Raw genomic sequence first — 27,651 nt, 5'->3', positions numbered from 1 at the left:
AAAACATAATGGGCCTTTTATTTTTTATCTAAATGTTTCCCTCTGCCCACGCTATTTGGGCCGGGCCTGCATATCCCAACTCGTGTCGATTTCAAGTTTCACCGTCAATGGAGGATTTGACGAAAAGAGACTAATAAACCTAAATCTTCCCCTTCGGCGTTAAACCCTAAACCCTAATTTCGTGCTCTGTATCTCTCTGTTTTTGTTTTTTTTTGTTTGTCAACAGGTTTCAATGGCTATTGATGGGAGTTTCAACCTTAAACTTGCCTTGGAGACGTTCTCTGTACGTTGTCCAAAGGTCGCAGCTTTTCCATGTTTCACTTCGATTCTCAGCAAGGTAAAGTTTTGTACTTGTTACTTCAAATTTGACCCAGAATTATGGGCTTGACTTTGTTTTGAACAATTTTTTGTCTTTATGGCTACTGGGTTTTGTTTAGGGAGGAGAAGTTGTGGATAACGAAGAGGTGATTCATGCTTTAGGGGATGCGTTTCTTCACCCGGAGTTTACAGTTCCGTTGGTTCATTGCTTCCTTCCAATAATAAGAAATGTTGTAGATAGAGTGGTGGGTCTTCTTCGTCTAGTGGATGATCTTAAGTCAAGTATTGACTACTCAGACGATGTGTCATCAGTTTTGGATAATGCTATGACGGAAGGTATTAGTGTGATTGATTTTTATGTCCGGCGTGGACAAAGGTTGGAGCTTCATGAGTGTGCTTGCTTGGCCTTCAGTCGTGCGCTTCATTTCAATACGTCTTTGTTAGGGTAAGATGACTATTTACTTTGTTACCGAAGCTAGAAAGAATATGCATGATGAGATCAGAAGTTAAATTGGTTTAATTGAAACAGCTTGAATAGTCTCCCAACGGAAGCTTTCTTAATTTTGTAGGTCTATTCTAAATTATTTTGAGAAAGCTCCACCACCATACGAGCGAATTCTTGTGAAAGATATAGTTTCTGAGTCGCGCATGGAGGTATGCTTGTTATCTTTGACGTTTATTGGTGTCAGAGCATCATATGTTATTATTCCTATCCACTTCATAGTCTTTGGCCAGTTACATTGATTATTTTTTCCCCCTGAATCAGGCTACAGATGCGTACTTGCTTTGTCTTCGAGTATCATATCGTTTTCTTGTCATTAGACCTGAAGTTTTCTCTAAGTTGTGGGATTGGTCTTGTTACTTGGACTCCATGAAAAGGCTCTCAGAATGTCCTAGACAACAAAGGCATTTCTTGGAAAAGTATCGAGATGCTGTGTGGTGTGGGATTCAAATTCTTTCTGTTGTTTTGAGATGCAGTGACAGATTAGCAGGATGTTTTGGTTTTGAAGAGGAAGAAGCACTTTCGTGCTTGCTACGGTAATCCACTTTTAGCTATACTCAAGACTTCTAATTCACTTTCGTCTGAAGTTTTGTTTCTAAGGGTTTAATTTTTTTGATACATTCAGCTGGGAGGAATTTTGTCAGGATATAGAAATAGAGAAGGCTGGATTATACATTCAATTGCCTACATACACAGCGTTGAAGTCTTTGCAACAATTTAATACCCTTGTACCTGGAATTAACAAGCGACAATCAGCAGGGTTAGAAGCAGATGAGCCACAGATGAAGATTCGGAGGCTGGACACCTGGTTGGTTATCTTTGTGTTCCTTCCCATCATTTTCACCATTTATCCCCGTTGTACTTAATGTGATTGTTCTCTTATTTGGGTTGAATTCCACCTTCCTCTTCAATTCAGGGATGTCAATTCTTTCTCTGAACCATTTGAAATCCACTCTAGGGTGAAGAAATCTTTTGAAATGGTCTCATTGGCTGTTAGTCAAAAGCGACCTGTTCTTCTGTATGGTCCCTCGGGGTCTGGAAAGTCTGCCCTCATTAGGAAGTTGGCTGATGAAAGTGGTAACCATGGTATGTTATAATTTTAATATCTACGTATATTGCTCTCAAATAATTTTTTAGTTGGCTAAAGTTCAGAGAAATTTCTAGTTTTTTGGAAGGGAAAAATAACTATCTTGAGATGTTGCTATGCATAGTAAATACATTTGAGTATTTCGACTGTTAAAATGAAGGCCTTAAACCATGTTATGTCTCATTATATTTTGTTTTTCTTCATGCCTCTCTTATAATTTTGATAGTTGTATTTATCCACATGGATGATCAACTTGATGGGAAAACATTGGTTGGCACTTATGTGTGTACTGATCAACCTGGCGAATTCAGATGGCAGCCTGGCTCACTTACCCAGGTTTGTGGAATTATGGCAGCCTATTTTTTGTATCTATCCGTCCTCCTACGATTGCATCAATATTTTTTTTGTTTTTTTTTTTCTGTCTTGGCAGGCGATTATGAATGGGTTCTGGGTGGTTCTTGAGGACATAGACAAAGCTCCATCAGATGTTCCCCTCGTCTTGTCATCTTTGCTGGGAGGGTCTTGCTCATTCTTGACCAGTCAAGGAGAGGTATACACTCTCTTTTTGCTGCTCTGTTACTTATCATATACCTAAATATATTCTAGGGCCACAACTTTTGAATAACTCTGTGTTAGGTACTCGTATCATTTCCTTGAGAGATTGATTCAATTTTCAGAGCTTCTTAACTTTTAATCTGCTTGCAGGAGATACGGATAGCAGAAACTTTCCAACTGTTTTCAACTATATCGACACCTGAATGCAGTGTGTCACACATCAGAGACGGTATGTCTTGCAGACACTTATTAGGTTGAAGGATATTGTAGTTGTATAAGCTTGAAACCTGCAACTTTAGGGAGTTTATTACTTGAAGCGTAAAACCAAATGCTAGTAGGATCAGAGGCTCAATAAACGACTGTTATAATAATTATTCAGCTTGGCCGTTTTGCAAATAACCAACCTAGCTCAAAGTGCATGGTAGATTAAATATCCAATTTTATTGATGTTTACTACACTAAAGCTCTTATGTGGTCTTATAACTATCTGTATTATCGAGCTGAAGAAAACCCATCTTTTACTTGCTGCAAATAAGGTTCAGTTCAAAACACCTTATTATTTTTATGTCTGGTTTTCTTGGATGTAGCTGGAAATTCGTTGAGTCCTCTATGGAGGAGAATTGTTGTATATCCACCAGATCGTGAGAGCTTGCAAAGTATCCTGGGTGCTAGGTATCCTAACCTAGGTCCTGTTGCAGAGAAGCTTATTGGTAGGTTCCTCTTGCACATACACCCCTTTACATGGAATCTGTACTAACAGTGAAACTATTCCATCTTTGCAGAAACATTTGAAACCATCAACTCTGCTCTTCGTCCCCAATTTTCTAGTTCAACAACTGAAAACTCAGCTACTTTCAGTTCTCCAAGTAGATTTTCACTGAGGTAGGCATATATATTTCTATGACTGTGAGTTGTTGTTATTAATGGATTTTTCATTCTATTCTTTCTGAATTGTCATCATTTCCAGAGATCTGCTCAAGTGGTGTGAACGAGTTCATGGCCTGCCCTCCTATGATGGCCATGCAGTTTATCAGGAGGTCTGTTTCGTTAAAGTTAACTTGGATTAGAGTCTTATTCTAATATTCTGTAATTAATTTGGCGTTTTGTGCTATATCCTCAGGCAGCAGATATATTCTCTGCGTCTAATATGTCAGTTAAAAACCGAGTGGCAGTAAGTGAGATTGTGGCTAGTATTTGGAATGTCGCTGTTCCAGAATCTCAGGATAAGCCCCCAATTCAGGTACCTAAGTATCCTTGACAGTGTTTTAGCTTGCTGCTTTGAGATTTTTTTTTCTAAATATTCATTGAACTGCAGGAATTTTCCGGGATTCTAAAAATTGGTAGAGTTTCTCTTCCACTTGGTGAAACTGCGGTTAGTTTATAAGCACGCCCTTCTTTCTTATACAATTATTCATCTATTGAAGCCTCTTGTTGATCTGCTTTTTTTTTATCTCAGTCACATGATCGGTCTAGGTTTGTTGAAACACGCACATCTACACGGTTACTTGAGAAAATAGCTCGCTCTGTCGAGTACAATGAGCCAGTTCTCTTAGTAGGAGAAACAGGGACTGGGAAAACGACACTAGTTCAAAATCTTGCACACTGGATCGGACAGAAACTCACTGTTTTGGTATGTTTTGACTTACATTCTTGTAGTCACGTAGTTATCGTAGTGGTTTTCTATAATTTCTAGTTTACTTTTCTGCAGAATTTGAGCCAGCAAAGTGATATAGTTGATCTATTGGGTGGTTTTAAGCCTATTGATCCAAAGCTTATGTGCACAATGGTGTACAATGAATTCAATGAATTGGCAAGAGATTTGAAGATTAAGGTAGCTTTACATTTAAAACTTAGTCACTCATGAATTTCTTCCTACACTCATTCCTAACGAGATATGTTATGGAATGAATTTAGCATGTTGCTTGAGTAATGAGTCCTCTTCATTTTTGGTACCCAGGATGATTCAAAAATTATGAAATGGCTGCAAGATAATTTTAGAGCCAAGAAGTGGCATACATTTTTGACTGGGTTATTGGACATTATTAAAGGCATTGAAGGTAGAATTACTGAACGCATGGAAGGTAAAATTGGGGAAGCAAGGTCTAGATCTGGTAGAAAGAGGAAGAAACCAGAAGAAGAGCTCAAAAACTGTGCGTGTCTGAGGACGAAAGTGAATAAGATACGACAACAGATCCATTCAGGTGGAATGGTTTTTACCTTTGTTGAAGGTGCGTTTGTGACTGCCCTCAGGGAGGGGCATTGGGTTTTACTAGATGAAGTGAACTTAGCCCCACCAGAGATATTGGGCAGGCTGATTGGTGTTCTTGAAGGAGTGAGAGGATCACTTTGTTTAGCTGAGAGAGGGGATGTAATGGGCATTCCCAGACATTTGAATTTCCGTTTGTTTGCTTGTATGAATCCAGCCACAGATGCTGGTAAGCGAGACTTGCCATTCTCATTCCGAAGCAGATTTACAGAGTATGCTGTGGATGATGACATATGTGATGATGACCTGGAGATATTCGTGAGACGATTTTTAGGTGGACGTGGATCTGACAGTAAGTTAGTAGCCAACATTGTTTGGTTTTACAAAGAAGCTAAAAGGTTATCTGAAGAAAGCTTGCAGGATGGTGCTAATCAGAAGCCACAGTACAGCTTAAGGTCTCTATACCGTGCGCTAGAATATGCGATAAAAGCAGAAGCTATTGGTGGTTTTCAGAAAGCATTATATGATGGATTTTCCATGTTTTTCCTCTCCTTATTGGATGCTTCCAGTGCTAAGATCGTGGAACCGATAATAAAGCGTATCTCCGGGGAAAATATCCGAAGCCAACCACTTCAAAGATACTTGGGAGAATTAAAAGGCAGTTCTGATAAATTTGTTGGCAGTTATGTTAAGACGAAGAGTGTAATTGATCATCTTAATCATTTGGCGCATGCCATTTTTATTAAAAGATATCCTGTGCTCTTACAAGGACCAACATCCAGTGGAAAAACAAGCCTTGTCAAATATCTTGCAGCAATAAGTGGAAACAAATTTGTAAGAATCAATAATCATGAGCAGACTGATATCCAAGAGTATTTAGGTTCCTATATGACTGATTCTTCAGGGAAGCTTGTATTTCACGAAGGAGCGTTGGTGAAGGCTGTCAGGGGTGGGCATTGGATTGTCTTAGATGAACTTAATTTGGCTCCATCTGATGTCTTAGAGGCACTAAACAGGCTGCTTGATGACAATAGGGAGCTTTTTGTGCCTGAGCTGAGTGAAACAATCTCAGCGCATCCTAATTTTATGCTCTTCGCTACACAGAACCCTCCTACTTTATATGGTGGACGCAAAATACTGTCTCGAGCTTTTCGCAATCGGTTTGTGGAGATTCATGTTGATGAAATTCCAGAAGATGAACTGAGTGAAATTCTTACTACGAAGTGTAGTATTGCTAACAGTCATGCTTCAAAAATGGTTGAAGTGATGAAAGACCTGCAACGCAATAGGCAGAGTAGCAAAGCTTTTGCTGGAAAACATGGTTATATAACTCCAAGAGATTTATTCCGGTGGGCCTATCGTTTCAGGACTTATGACGGTACATCTCATGAAGAACTCGCCAGAGAAGGGTATTACATCCTTGCAGAAAGGCTGCGTGATGACACTGAGAAGGTAGTTGTTCAAGAGGTGCTGGAGAGACATTTCCGTGTCAGTCTTGCCAAAGATGATTTGTACAATATGGTAAGTTATGTTATCTAGTTTCAGATAATTGATGTAATATGTCTTTTCTTATTGGAACTAGTTCATTTTAGGTTTCCTGAAATTTGTTTATATTGTAGGTCTTTTAACTTAATATATCCATTTGACGGAGTTGTGTGTCATACAGTGAACTGCCTGTTCCATGAAAATTGCTTGTTGTTGCTCTGTTGTTTTTCACTGTTGGTCTTACTGCATTATTATTAAGTTTAACTATTACTGCATCATTACAAAGGTGCTGTTTCTTACACTATTCTGATATAAATAATGGTTTTCTGTTCTTTTTTTTGCTTTTGTTTTCTTACCCCAGGAGCTTCCAAGGTTGGATTCCATGTAAATGCCTTTCCTCTTCTAATTCTCTTTTATTGAATTATTTTCTTCGAGCTTGTTTGTTTTATCTTGAACAGTCTTGGCTAAATTTTATGGTGCTATTTTCAATTTCTATATAGACAAAACAGAAAATTCACCTGGACTCAAAGTATGCGGAGACTATTTTTTCTCATCGACCGTTCTTATAAACTGCGTGAGCCTGTTCTTCTTGTTGGTGACACTGGAGGAGGCAAAACAACAATCTGCCAAATACTAAGCGATGTTAAGAAGAAAAGATTGCACATCCTTAACTGTCATCAATACACCGAAACATCTGATTTCCTTGGTGTAGGCTTATCTTCTTTCATCTTACATATTCCGAACTCCAATGCTAAACTGTTACTTCTTTCATCTTACAATTTCTAATGTCCGCCTCTTTTTTAGGGATTCTTTCCTGTGAGAGACAGATCAAAATTGATCACAGAATACGAGAATCAAGTCAAACAGTTGGAGCTCTCTCAGGCATTGACGCCTTTTGGCCAAGATATTGTTAGTATCCAATACCCCATTGATGTTGGTATTTCACCCGTCTTTCGTTCAATGTGGATGCTATATTTCCTTGAACATGTCATGTGCAGGTTATTTGTGGAGATATTAGTAGAGCTGAAGTGTCGATCAAATCAGTAGAGGTAGCTTTGGAGAAGTACAAAAATGGTTCAGTTATAGGAGTGGCCGCCACGCCACAGGATGTTGATTTTCTTGAGAAAATAAGGAACAATATGGTGATGCTGTATCAAAAATGGCGTGCAATATTTGTTTGGCAAGATGGGCCCCTTGTGGAAGCTATGAGAGCTGGAAATATCGTTCTTGTGGATGAGATATCTTTGGCTGATGACAGTGTATTAGAAAGAATGAATAGTGTGTTGGAGACAGACAGGAAATTGGTGAGTAAAGCTACCCTGCCTTCATGTTCATCATTTAGCCATTCCTTATCATTTTCATCATTTCTCCATGTTGGTTTCCATTTTCTTCGTAGAGTTTTTATTTCTGTTTAATTGTCCTCTCGTATGTTATTGTTTCCACTTTATCTTTGTAGTCCTTAGCTGAGAAAGGTGGTCCCGTCTTGGAGGAAGTTGTAGCTCATGAAGACTTTTTTGTTCTAGCCACCATGAACCCGGGTGGTGATTATGGAAAGAAGGAATTGTCACCTGCGCTTCGTAATCGTTTTACTGAGATATGGGTCCCTCCTATTACAGATACTGAGGAGCTCAGAAGTATTGCCTTTTCTGGGTATGTGGTCTCCCTGAAATGCTCAGAAGGATACTTGTCAATAGTTTTCTTGTTGCTAATTCATAATATTCTTGTTTTGTAGCCTGTCCAGTTTGAAGGAATCTAATGTTGTAGATCCCATCATCAACTTCTGGGAGGTAGTTTCCCTTTCCTATTACTCTTATTTTTATTTCCTTTCAATTTCTGTAACTCTGAAAGTAATACATGCTTTGAAGTTTATAATATAGAAGCTTGAATATGCCCTTAGTGTTTTGTAGTGTCTCCATTTACCAACATGAACACGACCACACAGATCAAGGTTTTGTGCTGTTGGAAAACGATTTGCTTGCTTTACTTTTTAGTGTAACCTTTTAAAACTTGGCTCCATACCATCTCTCTCTTTTCCATGCTCTCTCGTCAGGCACAAACTGTTCTGAGCTTTATAGTTATAATCATAACTATAAAATCAGCCAACCCAATGATACATGATACTTTATAATTGTACAGTATTATATGTTTTTTGCATCAGTAGATTCAATGTAGTTTCTTTGCTGCAGTGGTTCAACAGGTTGCATACTGGGAGAACGCTTACTGTCAGAGATCTCCTCTCCTGGGTTGCATTTGTCAACATGGCAACTGAGAGTTTAGGACCAGCATATGCTATTCTTCATGGAGCATTTCTCGTGTTACTTGACGGTTTAAGTCTCGGTATGTTTTTCCGTAATTCTAATCTTTCTGTCTAGGTTTGAAGTGTTATTGCTATACTCACTTATTCAACTCTTATTCTTCCCTTCTGTAACCATTTTTTATCTGCACTGGGGAGCTTTCTGTTTATTTGATTGCATTCTGGTATGAACAATGTGGTTTTTTGAACTTCTCGATGTCCAAAAACATGGTAATAAAATTAGTCGTGTATATCTGTGGCCGGGTGTTTCACTGTAGCTTATGCTCTAGTGATTCCCTCACATCCCTATGAAAAGATGCTCTTTGCCTGGTGGTCCAGTAAAACATATTCGTTAGGTTCTCTAGCTGCTTCTTAGATTGATTGCTTTTATAAATGCCTTTGTCATCTACAGTCTTACATTTTTTGACTGGTCTGTCTTTGACGTAATGATATAAGTACACTGGAATATATCAAACATCTAAAAGTTTGAATAGGTCTACCTTGATCGTTTGTTATATAAATTCATGCAAATATCGTTTCATGTAATTTGTTGAATTGGGTATTCGAATATAATGGTATTCCATCTTCACTAGCTGAATCTACAACTTGTGTTATGTAGTTTCTGTCGTTGGATTTACTGAGTTTAGGATATCCAACTTTATTGGTATTTCATCTTCATTAGCTGAGTTTGAGTGGTATTGCTTTCATATATCTTTACCCAGCGTGTATGATTGATTAACCTCTTTTTTTTTTATGTTTTGCAAGGAACTGGTTTCTCTGGAAGGGATGGTCAAGATCTGAGAGAAAAATGCTTCGCTTTCCTGTTACAACAACTTGAGGTAATTTCAATCTTGATGATACAATATATCTCTTTATTTTTGTTGTTTTCTGGCAACACAAACTCGCCAAGTTTTCTCTAGTGGCATATGTTGAATGTTATTCCAGTAAATCAGTTCGGTTTGCTATAGAACAAAAACGTTTTCGTAGCATCTTTAAATTCTTAACTGTGTGACTTATATCGTCTTTAGTCCTCAACACATAGTGATGCTCGTTGTTCGACTACGAATGTCTCATCATGTCGCATCCATCTGAGTATCTGACTTTTCTGGTTCAGCTTTTTGCTAGCGATACACTACCTTTGGAGCTTTCAAGAATGGAGCTGTATGGCTGGGGTGATTCCAAAGCAATTTGTGAAAAAAGTAAGAGTGTTCGACATGAGGGCATGTTTGGCATCGATCCATTTTTTATAAGCAAAGGTGAGCTGCTCGTGTTCTTTCTGCAGAGGATATGTTTAATATTGTCAAAGTATAGCAACTATGATTATAGCATTTATGAGATTTTGTTTGGAACTTACAACCTGCCTGTTCAGGTGATGAAAATCCTGAGATTGGTGGATTCGAGTTTTTAGCACCAACTACCCACAGGAATGTCTTGAGAGTATTGCGTGCAATGCAGCTTTCAAAACCAAGTATGTCTCATTACTTTTGGTTATCATGGTAGTTTTTGGAGATTGATGTCAGCTTTAATATTGGTCTATTTTACCATTGCAGTTTTATTAGAAGGTAGCCCTGGTGTTGGAAAAACTAGTCTGATATTGGCGTTGGGAAAATATTCTGGCCACAAGGTTGTGCGCATAAATCTATCGGAGCAGGTTCGATTTCGTCACCAGGCCTTCAATACTGTGTATGCTACTTAATCTGTTGGGTACTATAACTATGGTTTTGTTGATGCAGACTGACATGATGGATTTGCTGGGATCAGATTTACCAGTTGAAAGTGATGAGGACATGAAGTTTGCTTGGTCTGATGGAATTCTCTTGCAGGTTAAAGATTGTTTTATCTAAAAGTATGTATCAATTTAAAAATTGCAGATCCTCAATTATGCAATTTCTACAGGCTCTAAAAGAAGGCTCGTGGGTTTTGTTAGATGAACTGAACCTTGCCCCACAATCTGTTCTAGAGGTGAGCCGACAAACCACTAATTTTATTTCAGTAGAAATTTTCTTGCGCTAGAATATGTTGAATTCTGTTGCCTTTCCACATATATTATTCTGGTGAGATTTATTAAAATATATTTATATATCTTTCCAGGGTTTGAATGCGATTTTGGATCATCGTGCTCAAGTCTTCATCCCAGAACTGGGCTGTACCTTTGAATGCCCTCCAACATTTAGAGTTTTTGCATGTCAGAATCCTTCCACTCAAGGTGGTGGCAGGAAAGGTCTTCCCAAGTCTTTCCTTAACCGATTCACGAAAGTATGTTCTACTATTCGTTTTCTGGTCCTGGATGCTCATGACATGTCAAATTTTTATTATAATTCCAAATGAAAATTTCATCTGCTCCGCCTCAAATGTTTTCAGGTTTATGTGGACGAGTTAGTGGAAGATGATTACCTCTTCATCTGTCGCTCACTTTACCCATCTGTTCCTAGTCCATTGCTTTCAAAGCTTATTGCTCTCAACAGACAGTTACACGATGGTACTATGTTATATCGAAAGTTTGGTCACGATGGCTCACCATGGGAATTCAATCTACGGGATGTGATAAGATCATGCCAGTTTATGCAAGGTAGTAGCTAGAGTCATTTAAATTTTTCATAATACATTTTTTCCAGGTGACAGTTGCTTGGACTAAATTGAGTTCTCGTGTCGTTTCAGAGGCGATACATGACTTAGAAGTTGAAAGCTTTCTCAATGTTCTGTACATTCAAAGAATGCGTACTGCAACTGACCGTAAAGAAGTTCTGCGTATCTATAAGGCTATTTTTGATAAAACCCCGTCGATAAATCCGTATCCTCGGGTTCAGCTAAATCCTGCGTACTTAGTTGTTGGAACTGCTGCCATTAAACGAAATTTAAATCAGTCTAATATTGCCAGTGAGCAGTTGAAACTTTTGCCTGAAATCCGTCAAAATCTGGAAGCTGTTGCACATTGTGTGCAGAATAAATGGTTGTGCATCCTAGTCGGACCATCGTCATCTGGAAAGACTTCGGTGATCAGAATATTGGCTCAGTTAACAGGATATCCTCTTAATGAATTAAATCTTTCGTCTGCGACTGACAGCTCTGATCTACTCGGATGCTTTGAGCAGTACAATGCCTTCCGTAATTTCAGATTGGTGATGACTCGAGTTGAGCACCTTGTCGATGAGTATAACAGTCTGCTATTACAGTCTTCCCAGGAGGCCCTTTTCAGCAATAGGAGTGGCTTAGTTTCCAGATGGCTTTCCTATTTAAATAAGATTGATTCCTCTCTCGTGGAGAACCCATTATTCTTCTTGAACGACTCTGAAACACTGTCTACATTAGAAGAGGTTGTAGAAGACCTGGAACAGGTCTTGAAAGAAGGTGTTTTACCCGTTAGTTGGTCAAAAAAGTATCTGGAACAAATCTCGAAGACTATATTGCAGTTACAAACTCATGAGAAAAAGCAGTCTACAAAGTTTGAATGGGTGACAGGAATGCTGATAAAGGCAATAGAAAAGGGAGAGTGGGTTGTCCTCAAAAATGCTAATCTCTGTAATCCCACGGTATTGTTATAATCTCCCTTTTTAATATCATGTACTGGTTACATTCCTTTTGCGTTAACCCTGATAATTAGAAACAATTCTGATAATTTCCCTTGTAGCTAATTTCCATTTTTAACTTAAATTTCAGGTACTTGATAGAATTAACTCATTGGTGGAACCGTGTGGATCAATCACTATAAATGAATGCGGGATCGTTAATGGTGAACCTGTCACTGTGGTTCCGCACCCAAACTTTCGTTTGTTCCTGTCTGTAAATCCAAAATTTGGGGAAGTATCAAGAGCAATGAGGAATAGAGGCGTTGAGGTATTTATGATGGGGCCACATTGGCAGCTCAATGAGGATGGCTCAAACTGTGAAGAGCTTGTGCTGAGAGGTGTGGAAAGGTTTCTTGCTCTGTCAGGTATTCCAGGTTATAAGCTGGTTACTTCCATGGCCAAAGCACATGTTCATGCATGGCTAAACGGTCAAAGCTTTGGTGTACGGATCACGTATCTTGAGCTCGAACAGTGGGTTCACCTCTTCCAATTGCTGCTCATGAATGGTAATCAACTTTTGTGGAGCTTACAGCTAAGTTGGGAGCACATCTATCTCTCTTCGCTTGGGGTAACTGATGGAAAAGAAGTTGTTGATTTTGTGCGTGAGACATATTTATCAGATGTTGAACTTTCTGAGCTTGATTCATTTATGGGTGGGGATCTGTACCTGCCTGGAGGATGGCCAAAGCCTTTCAACTTGAGAGACTTGACATGGTACTCAAGAGAAACAACAGTAAGACAGAATTGCATGTATCTGGAGTTCCTAGGAGCTCAGTATGCCTCACATCAGCCTAAAATAAGCGACAATGTCAAATCAAGAGATAGGGAGTTGGCTGCTGGGGAACCAAGAATTATTTATTCTATTGATTCTTGGACGCTTAAAAAAGTCTTGTTTCCTAAAGCCTTAATTGGGTCAAGCTGTGCACCAGATGCAGCAAATTTTGAAAATGATTTGGCTTCAAAAATGCTATTGTTTGCTGCCAACTGGACAATAGAACAGGCAACCGAAGAGGATATTCAACTCTATCTTGCGTGGTTTAGTTGGTTTGGTTCTAGACTGCAACAACACTGTCCGTTTCTGCTTTGTTTTCTCAATACGTTGAAGGTTGAGTTTGAGCATCCAATTTGGAATCATATATCTAGATGTCGGAAAAATCTGAAATTCCTCTGCAGATTGGATCCAGATGCTGTTCCAATTCCTATGCTGTCCTCCAAATTGATTGATGTAGCCGCATCAAATGACCAGTCCAAACCTTACAGTAAATCCCTCTTTGAGTCTCTCAACTCTGTTGGCGTTCTTCGTCGTTCGTATCAGCAGTGGCTTGTAGAGAGCAACGACAACCACACAGATGTATCCACTTTTACTCGGTTTTTGGATTCGCTTCGCGTATTGGAGAAGAAAATTCTTTGCGAAATTGTTGGAGCACCATCTTTCAGTGTGTTGATTCAGTTGTACACCGAAGTTATTGACAACCATTCATTCTTTTGGTCTGGTTTGGTCTCTTCTTCAGATGAGTATCTATTGTTTTCCTTTTGGTCACTGATAAAATCTATCAAAAAGATGCACAGTTTTTTCCCTGGAGAAGTTCAGGTGGTTCTGGTAAGGGTACCTTTCAGTTATGCCAGTTTCTTTTCTCAAATTATCATACTGGTTACTCAATAACATCATTGCCTTTCTTCTGTAGGAGGAAAGCAAAAATATTAACAACATAGTTTTGCATGGTCACCCTGAAAAGTCTATGCTGTGGGCTTATGGGGGACATCCTTCCTTGCCGGTATCTGCAGAGCTGTTCCACAAGCAGCAAGAGTTTCTACAGCTGTGCAGCACAGTTTGGCCATTGAAATCAGAATCAGATGAACACGGTTTGATATCTAAAGCGTTCAGTACTACATGTCTGATTGTTTATTAGAGAAAATTAAACTGTCTTCTGATAGCTGTTTTTGTTGGCAGGAAATGATCATCTTACCAAAGCCATTCCATTTTCTGGCCCTGAATTATGTTTGCTTGCCTTGGAAGGTAACTCTACCTTATCAATATTGCTCATTTTTGGTTTCATTTTAAGTGTATATATTTTTGTCTTCAACCAAGGGATAATTGATTGTCATGGTTAAACGTAGAAGTATATGAAACTGAATCATAATTCTTTGACTGTATAGAATACCGAGAATACTGATCGTTTGTTATCCTCTTGGGATTTTTTCCCTTATCCCAAAAACCTCTTCTGTGAACAACAGGCTTAACAATTTTTTTTATGGGAAACCTAATAACAATTTCGTAGTTGTTGTGATTGTATGATTGTGATGTGATTCAAATTGTTGTATTTCTCTGCAGGTCTTTGCATTTCATCATACATTGCTGACGAAGACGATGTAGATTATGTAGCTGCTGTTCAGCTGGATGAGATCTACCAGGTTTGTTATCTTTTTTTTCTGCTGTGTGTAATGAATGAGTCTCTATCTGCTACTCACAATTTCACCATCATCACCAGACTTTTTTGGAGAGGCTGAAACTAGAGAAGAAGAGACTGGAGGATAAAATGGGTTTCAGTGAGATTGACAATACTGAAAATATAACTGCTTCCTGCTGCGTGTTCTGTCCAGAGATTGTGACTACAGGGTCTGGATTTAGCAGTTGGGTGAAGACATGTTTTATTGCTAGCAGTGAAAGTTGTTCTCTAGACGTAGAGTTACTTGCTGCACTTCAGCACCTCTTGGTTGCTCGACCTACTGAACATCAGGTTAGTAGATAGTTGGAATTTTTTTTTTATTTTTTTATTTTTATAAGCTAATGTCTTCTTTTTATTTGAAAGTTAATGGAGAAGATGTGCGTATGATAACTACTATATGTAAAGCCTGGTTAAAGTCATTTTCCTGTTTGCTTCTTACCTTTTTGAGTTGCAGGATCTTGTGGACATTCGAAAACTGCTCAAACCGGCTCTAGAATATTCTTTATCCTCAACCAGGCCTCCACAGACTCTTGTAGCTCATCAAAAACTCCTGTGGGCAATTGATGCACATGCCTCTGAACTAGGAGGTAAACAAAGTTGAATATTCAACAATTTTTCTGTGTACTAAGGTGTACTTGCTGATTAACTTTGGCTATGTTGCAGTGGACACCAAAATTGCTGGTTTTGCTCTCGAGATTTGGTACTGGTGGCATTCTGTATTGTGGAAAAATAGTCAAATTGGTCTCATGGTATAAGATAGTAAACTTAATGATTTTTGTTCACATGCTACTTTTTAGATTGCGCATTTAGTAACATCTTTCTTTCATCTCATGTTCACGGGGCCTACAGAATATCTCAGACACTGGCAACTGTCAGATTCTGTCACCTTCTATGCTGATTCAGCCTGTGAAAACAGCTACCGTTGCTCAGATTCTGTAAGAGTTGTATCTCCTTTATTATGTTTGAGATTTTTTTATTTTGTTTTGCTACTCGCTTCTTCTGATCAACTAAGAACATGTTAAACGCTCCATACTTTTCCTTTCTGTTTGATATATTCATGACTACAATGCTTTACCCTCCAAGATAATCCACTTTTAATGTTTGATGATGGGAAACTGTGATTCCATTTAACCATACAATGAAGCTCTTTTTAATAATGTTTTCTGCAGGGAAAATGTATTTTCTGTTAAGGATTATTCTGTTCAATCAATGAAACTTCTTTCTGCTTCACGATATCTATGGAAAAGCTCACAACCCTATCAAGAAATGCCTGGTTCTCTATTGTCAATTGCACGTTCCCTTTTCCAACAGGTACTGAAATCGTGATAAATTTGAATAGTATATTCTGTTTCGTTGTCCATTGTGCACTTTTTTATTCTTGATTTTAACCTTTGTAGATAATATATACGCACCAAAAGTCATTTGAGTCAGAAACGTTTGTGGCAATTAAGTCTGTATTTCATGCAATTGAGAAAAAGCAGAACAAGGTATGATTCTAAGTTATATTTTCTATTTTTCGTTCCCTTTTTCTTGTCAAAAATATTGGAATCTTCTTAGTACTTTATGTTCTTTGTGAAACATAGCTACATCTCCAAGTTTACGCATCTCTTATCCTTTATGCAGATGGATGGAATACAGAATCTTATCTCACTGATTGGCTCATCAAGCCATAATAAATTGAAATCCGTTACTCACTCATTTGTCGGACCATTAGCAAAACGTCTTTATTCCGATAGCTCATCAAATGGTATTGTTTTATAGTTTATATATGAGCTGTAGAAGTTTGATTCTTAGCAAGGCAAACCTTCCTCGACGGTTGTAATTATTTAATACAGCGTTATGCCCAACTTTTGTAGAATTCTACTGCAATCTTGGCTTGGCGTGGCTTTATCTTGGAGGACTACGCTTCCATCTTTTGAATAGCTTAGATGTTATAGATCCAGCCATGAAGATCACTTGCAAGCTGTTAAAGCTAGAAGAGAAAATCTCATCACTTGAGCTAAACATCAAGGTGCTTACTCTTTCGTATTGTGTAGGTTCACAATAGCAGTTGCATATTGTCCGTCTTTGTTTCATTGATTGGCCTATTCATGTATTACCAGGTCCGGGGAGAATGTGGGTATCTGTCTGGATTGCTTTACTCTGGAAACAATGACGAAAGCAGTGAACATACATTATCTAAGCTCAAAACTGAGCATAAAAGATTGCAAAGAAAGGTATGTAGCAGCTACCATAGGTTTTTCACCTCTTCGCTGTGTGATAATTATTATCTGACCTATCCCATTTTCATGCTCACCTTTTTTTCTTACCTTCTGAAACAGGTTATTTTTAGATCTGATCCAAAAAAGTACCAGGATTTACGAAGGGCGCTGGATGAATTTGCTGGATTTCTCACACGTCCCATAAGTCTGGTCAACGATATTGAAGTGCTTGATTGGAATCAGGTTGTTGAGCAGGTTTTCAACTGGCAGGTATGTTTATCTCATGACTGTCATTAGTATTCTTTTTGCTTTAGCCATCAAGCTTCATTTTCAAATATCAATTCCTTGGATTCTGCAGGAGACAGCAATATCTTTTATTGATCGGATGTCAAGTGACTATTCTGAATATGTCGATATAACTCAGCCAATTCAAGTTTCAGTGTACGAGATGAAATTGGGTTTATCACTCTTTGTATCTGGTGCTCTCTTGGGAAAACTTCTCAACAGATTTGACATAGACATGGTTGACTCAGTCATGGTACTTAACCTCTTGTCTTTCGGAAATATTTAAACATGTCATTTCGTGTAGTCAAACTTAATGACTCCATGTGTCTGGCAGGAAACAATTTATGCCTTAATGAGATTTCCAAGGGACTCGTCGATAGCTTCAACTACCTACACCGAATGTTTGCCACCTTTGCACCTTTCCCATGGTGCAAATTCTCGTGCTAAGTCCTTAGGTTTGGATGTTGGCTTGTTGCACAAACTTATCTCTGTTTCAAGTGCAGAAGATTCGAGAAAAGTAATGTTTAATATGATTTCATGAAATTCCAGTCTTTAGAGATGATATCCGTTCAAATAATAAAAAAAGATTGTCAGAATTTTGAAATCTATTCATGTATTCTTTATGTTTTGCTTATTTCTTGTAGGCCTCAGAGTTGCAACTCAAAGTTGCTCTTTATAAAAATCTCCATGCTCGTGTTTTACAATTTGTCGCAAATACTGGGCTACTGGATGAAGCTTCTTTTGAGGTAAAATATTTACTTAGTTGTATGCATATGAATATGTTAATATGTTATCTAATGTCGCAAGAGTTCTATCCGCAGTTATTGGACAAGATATATGTTGAATTGGCGAGAATTTGGATGGAGATGAAGTTTCAAGCCAAAACAAAGGCTGACAATCTTCCTGGGCTGTACAAATTTCGTTCCCGGGACTTCAAAATTGATAGTGTCATGGAAGTAGATATATCTGCCCTTGGCAAGTATTTCCCAAACGAAAGTTTCTCTGAGTGGCAAGAGTATCTGGCTGATGATGATACGAAGAATGTGAAAGATATGGTAAACCCTTCAGTCTTATGGTCTACTGGAACTTGTGAATTCTCATCTTTATTACTTATGATTTCTGTTTCCTCTCCACAGACACATATTGACCAGGATGAGGAAAATTTGGAGGATGATTGGGACTTGATACAGGAGCATCTGGATAGTATATATAGCACACATAATGAGTTATTTGGTTTCTGTGACCTCTCTGAAAAGGTATTGGAACTCAAATCTGCAATTGTTGCATCAGGCTCACTCTCAATTCTCTTGTATCTAACAAGACAATTTATTCTATTCAGTCTGGAAGATTCTGTATTACTGACAGTAGAAGACTGGATTCGTTCACTGATTCCTATGAACTTGGAGTCAGTATGATCAAAGGTGATTAGACACTATTTCTCTCTATTGTTTAACGTAGTTAAATTCATTTTATTAATGCTATTACAGGGTTATCTCTTGATTCCAGGGCTAAGGGGTTTATTTACATCGAGCTTGGATGCAAAACTTGTTCCAGAACACCTACTTCGTCTTTGCCTGGAAAACAAAAAAAACTTCACTTCAAACTATCAGTCAGCCAGTAAATATAACTTTTACAAGGTCTGCGAAAGCTTTTACGTCCTTAAGAAGTTTATCTGCTTTTAGTTTTAGGTCTGTCCGCCTGTGTTCTGACAGTTTCTTATATAGGATTTGGATGGTCCTGAGCTGGGGAAAATGGTCAAGTTTCTCACTCCTCTTCAACAAAGAATTAATTCTCTATTGCAAGAACGGGAGGACCATCCTGGTCTTCAGAAACTTTCTGGTGTACTTCAGATGCTCTTGGCTATTCCCTCCAGTACTCCTCTCGCAAAGGTATTTATATACTCAACAAAAGATCTATCAATGACTAACAAAGTAACTCTTTGGTAACAATGTTATGGAAAGTATTAATGCAGTGGTAACTTGTACCCACAGAATTAATTTCTTTGCATTGCCTGCCGTCATTGTTTGATCTTGTTAGTTCATCATAAGCATTATGTACTAAACCATTACTTTCTTATTTGCCATTTTTTGTGAAGGCTCTCTCAGGATTGCAATTTCTGCTCTGCAAGGTTCACAAGTTACAGGAAGAGGGATGTAAATTGCCCATCTCTGGTATTGATTTTTAATCTCCTTACAATGGGTTGATTATGGACTCTTCTCAGTCTAAACATTCGTTCCTGCCATTATTTATGATATTTTCAGGTGTCACATTGTGTTTTCCTTCTTTTTTTTTATCCTACAGATCTTTTGGAGCCAATTATTTCCCTAGCAAGCTCTTGGCAGAAGGTGGAATTTGAGCGCTGGCCTACTTTGCTTGATGAGGTTCAGGATCAGTATGAACTAAACGCTAGGAAGGTTGGTATAATTAGAAGATTTTGTTTTATGAACAAAAATAATGTTAAGGGTAACACTTTTTGTTTCTTGTTGCAGTTGTGGCTTCCTTTGTTTTCAGTTCTGTTTCAGAAGGATGCTGTGGAAATTTCAGAACATGAAAACGAGTCCATTTCACAAAGGTGTGCACCAAACAAATGATGTGGTGCTTACATTTCCATTCTTGCATGTATTCGGTCATCTAACAGATATTTTTGTTGCAGTTTGGTGGAGTTCATTGAAACGTCAAATGTTGGTGAATTTAGGAGACGTCTTCAGCTTCTCTTTTGTTTCCTTCTTCAATTAAGTATGGGTAGCTCGTTGGGGATATATTCAAGGTTAGCTGCGTATGAATTATTGCCTGATTTCTTCTTTTCCTCTTTCCTCGTCAGTATCATTCTTGAAGGATTTAAAGGGCCTTCAGCATTATATACTTAAGTCTTCACAGTTGATTGCTCCTCCGCTGTTTTTACAGTTGACTTCTAACTTGACTGTCTTTGACTCCCGCTTTTACTTTGACAGTGATTCACACAAGAGGAGGGTGGAAATGTGCTACAATATTTTTGGATTCTATATTCAATTTCTACCGGTGTAAGCTCCTTTCCAATTCTGTCTTAAGATTATTAGTTCACGATTATTTTGCCAGGGTAATGTTCTCAATTTAAATTTCTCTTACCAGTGTAATGGAGCAGTTAGATTTGAATAGAAAAAATGTTGAAACTGAGTTAAAGGAGGTTCTTAAACTTTGTCGGTGGGAGAGGCCAGATAATTATTTGTACAATGAGACCACTAAAAGGACCAGGCAAAAGGTCAAGAAACTGATACAGAAGTTTACGGTAAGTTATTGGTTCTTCATTTTTCTGGGGGACTATTATATAAACACACGACTCTCAGTTATCTATGTTGGCTTATATGAGTCTGAATGATGGGACCTTATTAAAAAGTTTTCTAATTGGCATCTTTTTTGTTGAGCAGGACATGCTACGCCTCCCTGTAATGCTTGTTAAGCCAGACCTGACGAAGGAACGAGCTCAATTTCTCCCTCTACTAGATCCAGATCTTATGGATGGAGCATCCGACATGAGGATCGAGGTCCTAGTTAGTGCTTTAGATGCAGAGCAATTGAGGGACAGGTATACATTTGCATCCTGTGCCTTTCTGCATGCATTGTGAGAAGTTTATGGAAGTTGAACCCTCCATCATATATGCTTTAAACTTTCTTGGTAGGTCTTCATGGTATGTTGTCTGGTGGAATAAATTAAAGGAATCGGTAGGACGCTTTCACCAAGAAATGCACTATAAAACATTGCTGATGGGTGCAGGTTCGTTTGTACACTAACTCCATTCTCTCTTGGTTCTATTTGGTGATTTTCCTTTATTTTTGGGGAGTCTGCATATTCTTAAGCTTGCATAATATATTTGCAGAGCATCAGTATTCGTCCCCTGTCTATCAGGGTGATTGGAAAAATTTGTGGAGTACGGTTGCTAGGATTGGTGAAACCATAGCTGGCTGTTCAGATCTATGGAGAAACAGTGATAGAGATGTTGCAAAGAAGAGGGCCCTGTTTGAACTTCTCAAGTTATTAGAAAGTAGTGGTTTGCAGAAACACAAGTTTGAAAATATAGAGGTAATATACTTTTGCTTGTCGATACTTCTGTGTATGTTTCTTCTAGTCATGCTCTGTTTATTAATCATATATATTCTCTGATCATCTTCTTATGTAGATGTCAAATCACTTTAAAGGGTTGCTTTATCAGCCAGCATACGATCCAAAGCATCTGTTACTGCTAACACATACCAAAAGTAACATACATCCTTCCATGGGTGTAGAAGATCAAAACAAGGAAAATTCACTAGTTGAGTGGAGAGTGGCAAATGAGTTTTACTTTAAGAGCTTGGCTTCAGTGCAACTCATGTTAAATATTGACCGAAAACACTCCGATGTAACAGCTGAGCAGGTAGACTTTGAAGCTTGTAATTTATATCTGGGCTTCACCGAGTCTCAATTTTAAACCAGTTGTTTCTGCAAACCATCCTATGTTAACAGGTTAAACGGGCAATCTCATTTCTCAATCATCTTGTGGAAATACAACGGCAACAAAGGAAATCTGCGTATGCCTTTGCCGAACTTTTCAACCGCTTTCGCCAATGTGTTTTATCTCTAGCGAGATTACTGGGTGATTCAGTTGGTGCGGATAGAAAGGATGATTCTGTGTTCAGTTTCCCCCAAAATCAACATGCTGTCTTCAATTGCTTGTGGCTACAGAAGGTATTTCAGCTTTCTAACTTGAATGATGTGCACTGAATGTCTGTTGCAACAACACTGGATTAAGCTTTTGCTTTTTTGTGATATGACAGCAACTCTTTGATAACATTACTGCAATGCTTCTTGAGGAGTCGGCCTTACTGAGAACAGTTGGAAGTACACACTTGGATTCCTGTCAAGCTGTGAAAACCTCATCACGGAGTTTGCTCAGCTTTATTGAAATACTAATTCCCATCGCTCAAAATTCCAAGGTATCCTTGGGCTTCTTTTAAATCTTTCTGCTCTGTTATTTCTTGCAAGAGTCTGAATGTGTTGTTGTCATCAGGCTTCGCTGGATAGGCTTCTACTTGATTGCAACGGTTTTATCATCACACCAAGTAGCAGTCTTAAGCAGTTTGTCACTCAGCATATGGTTCAGGTGCTACGCCAGAACTTTGATCAACTTACGGACCTTGAGAACCAAATTTCAAGTTTCTGTGAAAACAATGAGAAAAGCTATTGCAGAGACGTTCTTCTCAGTCAATTTTCCCCTGTGTTTAAAGAGGTATTTATTCAGCCTTGGTGGATTAGTTTTATCTTTTTCCAGATGCAAGCCTAGCAAATAAATTGCGTTTAGGATTCTTAGAGTCATATTGAAGAACTTTATTTGATGCAGGGGAAATTGTTGGCTGAAAATCTGAACTGCTTACTTAACGTGAGAGACCAGTCAACTGGAATGGAACCCAAGGAACGACTATTTCTTGAAGAAAATCTTGCAAGTATATTTGCAAATGTTAAGGATGTGATTGGAAAGCTTTGCTCTTATAAAGATGGAAGTCTTTCTCAAGAAGAGGAAATGAATATTACTACATGGGATGGTCTGTTTAAGAAGGCAGAAAATGACTTGAACCTTGATAACCTGTGTAAACTCCTGTCCGAATCATTTGGTTCCATTGTAAGTTGGATTGTCTTTTGATGTATGCGGATGCTATTTTCCTTTTATTTTCAAGCTTATGTTGAACTGAGGCTTTTATCTTCATAGGAACAACTGTTGAACTCATCAGGCGTCCTTTCAGCTGGTGTTGGAGACCAGTTGAAGCAACTTCAAGCATTTTTGGATCTTTTATTGAGCTTTGGGGATTGTTACCTTAAAGAGTTTTTGGCGATAAGCAAAACGGTATGTGTTTATCTTATGTTGTTCTTTCAAAGTCATTCGGGACAATCATCTCTTTAAACTGATCCTGTTAATTGATAAATTTTCTTTAAACAACCTCCTGAATGTCAAGCATGTTAGTTAGTGTGAAGAGATCTCGGCATTTACACACCTTCTACTATTTTATTCCAATAAGACAACAACATCTGTGCTTTTGGTCTGTAGGTTTCACTGATAACCCATGTCCTTGCAAGTGTTCTTGCCGATCTATTTACAAAAGGATTTGGCATCTCCAAAAATGAAGAAGATGATGACTCTAAAGTTGACAAATCGGAAGCTGCAGAAGGTACTGGTATGGGAGATGGTGTGGGGGCAAAAGATGTAAGTGACCAAATAGAAGATGAAGACCAACTGCATGGCACAGATAAGAAGGTTTATACTGCCTCTTTCCTTATTGCCTGCCACTCATCCTGAATTTTCTATGGGATTTTACCAATCGAGTTTTCTTCTGTTGTCTTTGCAGGAAGAGGAAGAGAAAGAGCAAGATGATGTGCTGGGTAAAAACAAAGGCATTGAGATGAGTGACGAATTTGATGGCAAAGAATACAGCGTTAGTGAGGATGAAGAAGAAGACAAGGAAGACGAAGGAAGTGAGGATGAGCCGTTGGATAATGGAATAGGAGATGTGGGATCTGATGCCGAAAAAGCCGATGAAAAGCCATGGAACAAGGATGAAGAAGATGAGGAAGAAAATATGAATGAGAAGAATGAATCTGGACCATCTATAGTCGACAAGGACACAAGATCAAGGGAGCTAAGAGCCAAGGATGATGGTGTTGAAACTGCTGATGAGCCTGAGGAGTCCAATACTTCTGACAAACCGGAAGAAGGAAACGATGAGAATGTGGAGCAGGATGATTTTGATGATACAGATAATTTAGAAGAAAAAATCCAGACCAAGGAAGAAGCACTTGGTGGACTAACTCCTGATGTCGATAATGAACAAATTGATGATGACATGGAGATGGACAAAACAGAGGAGGTCGAAAAGGAAGATGCAAATCAGCAGGAAGAACCTTGTTCAGAAGATCAAAAGCATCCTGAAGAAGGTGAAAATGATCAAGAAGAAACTCAAGAGCCATCTGAGGAAAATATGGAGGCTGAGGCTGAAGATAGGTGTGGATCACCCCAAAAAGAAGAACCTGGAAATGATCTTGAACAGGAACCAGAAACGGAACCAATAGAAGGAAAAGAAGTTATGTCAGAAGACATGATGAAACCGAACTTCCGTAATGATAATATTTCTGGCGTAGAGTCTGGTTCACAAAATCCCCATGGGTCTAATGTGCTGGGTGCAGGAAGTACAGCACCACAAGAAAATTTGTCTGCTACTGATGTTACGGATGAACTCACTGATTCAATGGATCTGCCTTCGAGTAGTAACACGGAAATGAACCTCATGATGACCAACATGGCCAACGGTGAGACATTGACAGACAACTTACCAAAGATGGAATTTCCTCAAAACCAGTCATCTACTGCTCAACAAACCAAGGTCAATCCTTATAGGAACGTTGGTGATGCCTTGAAGGAGTGGAAAGAAAGAGTTAGAATCTCCTCTGACCTTGGAGAAAAGCAAGAGGCTGAAAATGAGATGGAAGACCCTGATGCTAGTGAATATGGATTTGCTTCTCAGTTTGATGCAGGAACTTCCCAAGCTCTAGGACCTGCGTTGCCTGAGCAAGTGAACACAGATATGAGAGAAGGGGAATCCGAAGAAGAAAAACTTGCAGGTAATCAGGATGATGTCTCTCCAATGGATATTGATGACTTGAACCCAGAAAACAAACCTGCTGTCCAATCCAAACCATCGATCAGTAATAGCATCGCGGAACAGGTCCAAGAACCAGATACAGATAGGACCCACCAAGAGAACTCTCCTATTCATAATTTTGGTGATGGTAACAGTAGGATGGACTCTATGGTCTCTGTCGACAATACTTTCTTGGGGGAAGAGGCATGTAATCTGGACCGGATGCAAGTGACTGATAATGACTCGGAAAGCAATCAGGATAATCAGGAAGATCCAGATGCCAGAAGCAATGCTGTTGTTCTTTGGAGGAGATGTGAATTGCTTACTGCAAAACCGTCTCAGGAGCTGGCTGAGCAACTACGTCTTATCTTAGAACCCACGCTTGCTAGCAAGCTCAGTGGTGACTACAGAACGGGTAAAAGGATCAACATGAAGAAGGTTATTCCATACATAGCAAGTCACTATCGGAAAGATAAAATTTGGTTGAGGAGGACAAAACCAAACAAGCGTGATTACCAAGTTGTTATCGCTGTGGATGACTCGCGTAGCATGTCAGAAAGTGGATGTGGTGATTTTGCAATTAGAGCTTTGGCAACGGTATGCCGAGCTATGTCACAGCTTGAGCTGGGAAGTTTGGCTGTGGCAAGTTTCGGGAAGCAAGGGAGCATAAAGATGTTACATGATTTTGGTCAGTCTTTCACCACAGAATCCGGCATTAAGGTTAGTGGCCTTAAATCTTTCATTTCCCATGTGTTCACTGTGGATTGTCTTCTGATTGCTTACAAAACACATCTTTTCTCGTTTCTGTGATGCAGATGATCTCAAATTTGACATTTAAACAAGAAAATCTCATTGAAGATCAACCAGTCGTCAATCTGCTGAGAAACATGAATGAAATGCTAGAGAATTTGGCCAGCACAAGACGACAGTCTTACGGGAGCAACCCGCTTCAACAACTTGTACTAATCATCGGCGATGGGAAGTTCCATGAGCGAGAGAAGTTGAAACGAACTGTTAGAAGCTTTCTCCAGCAAAAACGTATGGTGGTATATCTGCTTCTCGATGACGCAGAGCAATCTGTTTTTGATTTAGCGGTATGTCCAATTCTATTACTTCCTATACATATTTATAAGATTGAAACGAGTAGTTATCATGAATGATTCTAAAAAAACTACATCTTTTTTTTGTTCTCTAATCAGGACTATGTATATGATGGTGAAAGGAGACCTTATAAGAAAATGAATTACTTGGATTCCTTCCCCTTCCCATACTACATTGTGCTAAGAGACATCGAAGCCTTACCCAGAACACTTGGTGATGTGTTGAGACAGGTAACTTTTCACTATCCATTCTCTGTTTTCTACACTGTCAAAATACTTAGATATCTGACAAGTTTTGTTTTTGTTTTTGCAGTGGTTCGAGCTGATGCAAAGCTCGCGGGACTGAACACTTGTTGGAAGAGAAAGGGTCGAGGCCTACAAAAACTTAGCTTAGCTTAGTTTGTGAATTAGACTTGTACACATTATATGCAATAACCTTAGTTAATCACATCAGACCACAAATACTGTTATTGCTACAATCTCTTTAGTATATACATATCTGATAAAAAAAGTCTCTTCTCTTCTCTTTCGAATTCTCACAACTGTTAATACTCTCCCATTCAAACATTTCTTAGTTTAAGTCTGCAATTCGGTTTTCGTATACATTACTACATAAGTAAAAAGCTCGTTATAAGTAAAACAAAAGGTCGAATATTTATATGTTACTTCAGTTTGTTAATTTTTATCAACAATCTTATATTATCGCTCACCTTTTTTCATCACTTTTGTTTTTTTTTCTTTTGACCCGAAGAAGAAAATTCTCGTAAACAATTTAAAATGTAATAAAGTCACATGAATCACTTTTTTGGGTCAGCAGCCCTTTAATCATTAACAGTGATATATGACTTCTTCATCTGAATACTTTCGGTCACCCAGTTTTCCTGAGTTAAAAACTCGACCTTATTTTAATTACAAATTTCAAAAATTCAGTGGACTAAGAAATTACTTTAACCAGATTTAAAAATTTTCAGTAACAAAGTTAGTCACTACAGGGGCAATGTAAATGCTGAATCGGGTGATTAACTGTGCTACAAGTTTTTTCAACATCTAAATATACGTTTAATGTAAATTTAATATTTGATCGGAGTCGATCTCATTCAAATTCGTATGTTACATTGACAACAAAAGGTAACACAGAAATGTTCATGAATATGAACAAGGCAAATCTGTTAGCAGCATAATAGAAACAAAGTTAGTCGTTCTTTGTTTTTGGGATCCAAAAAAAATCTAACAATTAAAGGTTAAGTCTATGAAAACAGTCGGCATACTATATATATGCATTAGTAGTTGGTACACTAATTGGAGGATTAAATTAAGTACTTGCCGACTAATTTTATCATGGCATAGAAAAGAGAATGATCATTTGTTGACTTGACCAAACAAAATGGGTATGTATTCAGAAGAAATAAAATTCTGAGGTTTCTTTTGAAACTTCATGATAATATGGGGATTGATTGTTCTACAAGTTTCCACTTTTTTACTTGGCATGCCATGGGATTGTGTTGCACGTTGTAGGAAAAAGAATGTTCAGTCTCATTTAAAAGTTGAAATAAGGTTTTCTGATCCTCTTTGTTGATTCTACAATCTTTGACTAAATAATACTAATTGTATATTAATTACATTCTGATCTTCTTTAAATGGAATCTTTATGTATCTAATTCAACGATATCTATTTGGATGTCACTCACTGTGAGAAGGATCCGCTAGATTCTTTATTAGATATGTCCATTTGATAAACTATTAAATGAGTTACTCTAGTGACATATTCGCATAGTAGTATCTTGAAATATCTTTTGGTTGTATTAAGAAGTTTTCAGACAGAATTCTCACACACTAACTTGTTCACATGAAAATTAAGAAAACTATGCAGTCATAAGGAAAAAAATATACTCAAAATAAAATAAAAGTATATCATGAACTTTTGAATCACTTTTTTATTTTTAGTAAAGTTAACATCTATATAAC

General features: G+C 38.2%; 1 protein-coding gene across 2 annotated transcripts; it reads left to right on the top strand.

Annotated features, from left to right (window-relative positions):
• Positions 1 to 120: 120 nt before the first annotated feature.
• On the top strand, positions 121 to 26,331 carry AT1G67120 (midasin-like protein; the record flags this gene model as incomplete). Of its 2 annotated transcripts, none has more annotated exons than NM_105382.7 (75): positions 121 to 337; positions 438 to 763; positions 888 to 972; positions 1,085 to 1,356; positions 1,446 to 1,628; positions 1,737 to 1,906; positions 2,134 to 2,243; positions 2,338 to 2,457; positions 2,613 to 2,691; positions 3,050 to 3,172; positions 3,245 to 3,344; positions 3,430 to 3,499; positions 3,583 to 3,702; positions 3,778 to 3,834; positions 3,919 to 4,092; positions 4,171 to 4,293; positions 4,420 to 6,189; positions 6,515 to 6,537; positions 6,654 to 6,861; positions 6,958 to 7,062; positions 7,152 to 7,457; positions 7,610 to 7,803; positions 7,886 to 7,940; positions 8,340 to 8,490; positions 9,212 to 9,285; positions 9,561 to 9,702; positions 9,816 to 9,914; positions 9,997 to 10,097; positions 10,180 to 10,269; positions 10,343 to 10,408; positions 10,538 to 10,702; positions 10,808 to 11,015; positions 11,105 to 11,976; positions 12,104 to 13,612; positions 13,698 to 13,875; positions 13,964 to 14,029; positions 14,345 to 14,424; positions 14,502 to 14,750; positions 14,914 to 15,046; positions 15,123 to 15,208; positions 15,309 to 15,394; positions 15,629 to 15,770; positions 15,857 to 15,946; positions 16,083 to 16,206; positions 16,316 to 16,470; positions 16,562 to 16,675; positions 16,781 to 16,930; positions 17,019 to 17,198; positions 17,280 to 17,462; positions 17,590 to 17,691; positions 17,767 to 18,000; positions 18,082 to 18,201; positions 18,285 to 18,366; positions 18,452 to 18,582; positions 18,670 to 18,834; positions 19,041 to 19,116; positions 19,247 to 19,359; positions 19,435 to 19,517; positions 19,599 to 19,712; positions 19,897 to 19,965; positions 20,054 to 20,210; positions 20,350 to 20,507; positions 20,602 to 20,696; positions 20,800 to 21,002; positions 21,100 to 21,333; positions 21,423 to 21,644; positions 21,734 to 21,892; positions 21,967 to 22,185; positions 22,297 to 22,575; positions 22,663 to 22,797; positions 22,999 to 23,205; positions 23,297 to 25,306; positions 25,402 to 25,680; positions 25,786 to 25,917; positions 26,000 to 26,331. In NM_105382.7, the coding sequence occupies 75 exons, from the start codon at positions 233 to 235 to the stop codon at positions 26,030 to 26,032; spliced, it is 16,182 nt and encodes a 5,393-aa protein (NP_176883.5). In that variant the 3' UTR covers positions 26,033 to 26,331. The 2 variants fall into 2 exon arrangements, with proteins under 2 accessions (NP_176883.5, NP_001322748.1); NM_001334273.1 differs by having other exon boundaries at positions 233 to 337; positions 16,295 to 16,470; positions 26,000 to 26,273.
• Between the last annotated feature and the right edge of the window lie 1,320 nt (positions 26,332 to 27,651).

This window comes from Arabidopsis thaliana (genome assembly GCF_000001735.4).
Source record: "Arabidopsis thaliana chromosome 1 sequence".
Lineage (NCBI taxonomy): Eukaryota > Viridiplantae > Streptophyta > Magnoliopsida > Brassicales > Brassicaceae > Arabidopsis > Arabidopsis thaliana.
Note: the sequence above shows the minus strand (reverse complement) of the source record. Positions and strands in the feature narration are given on the sequence as shown.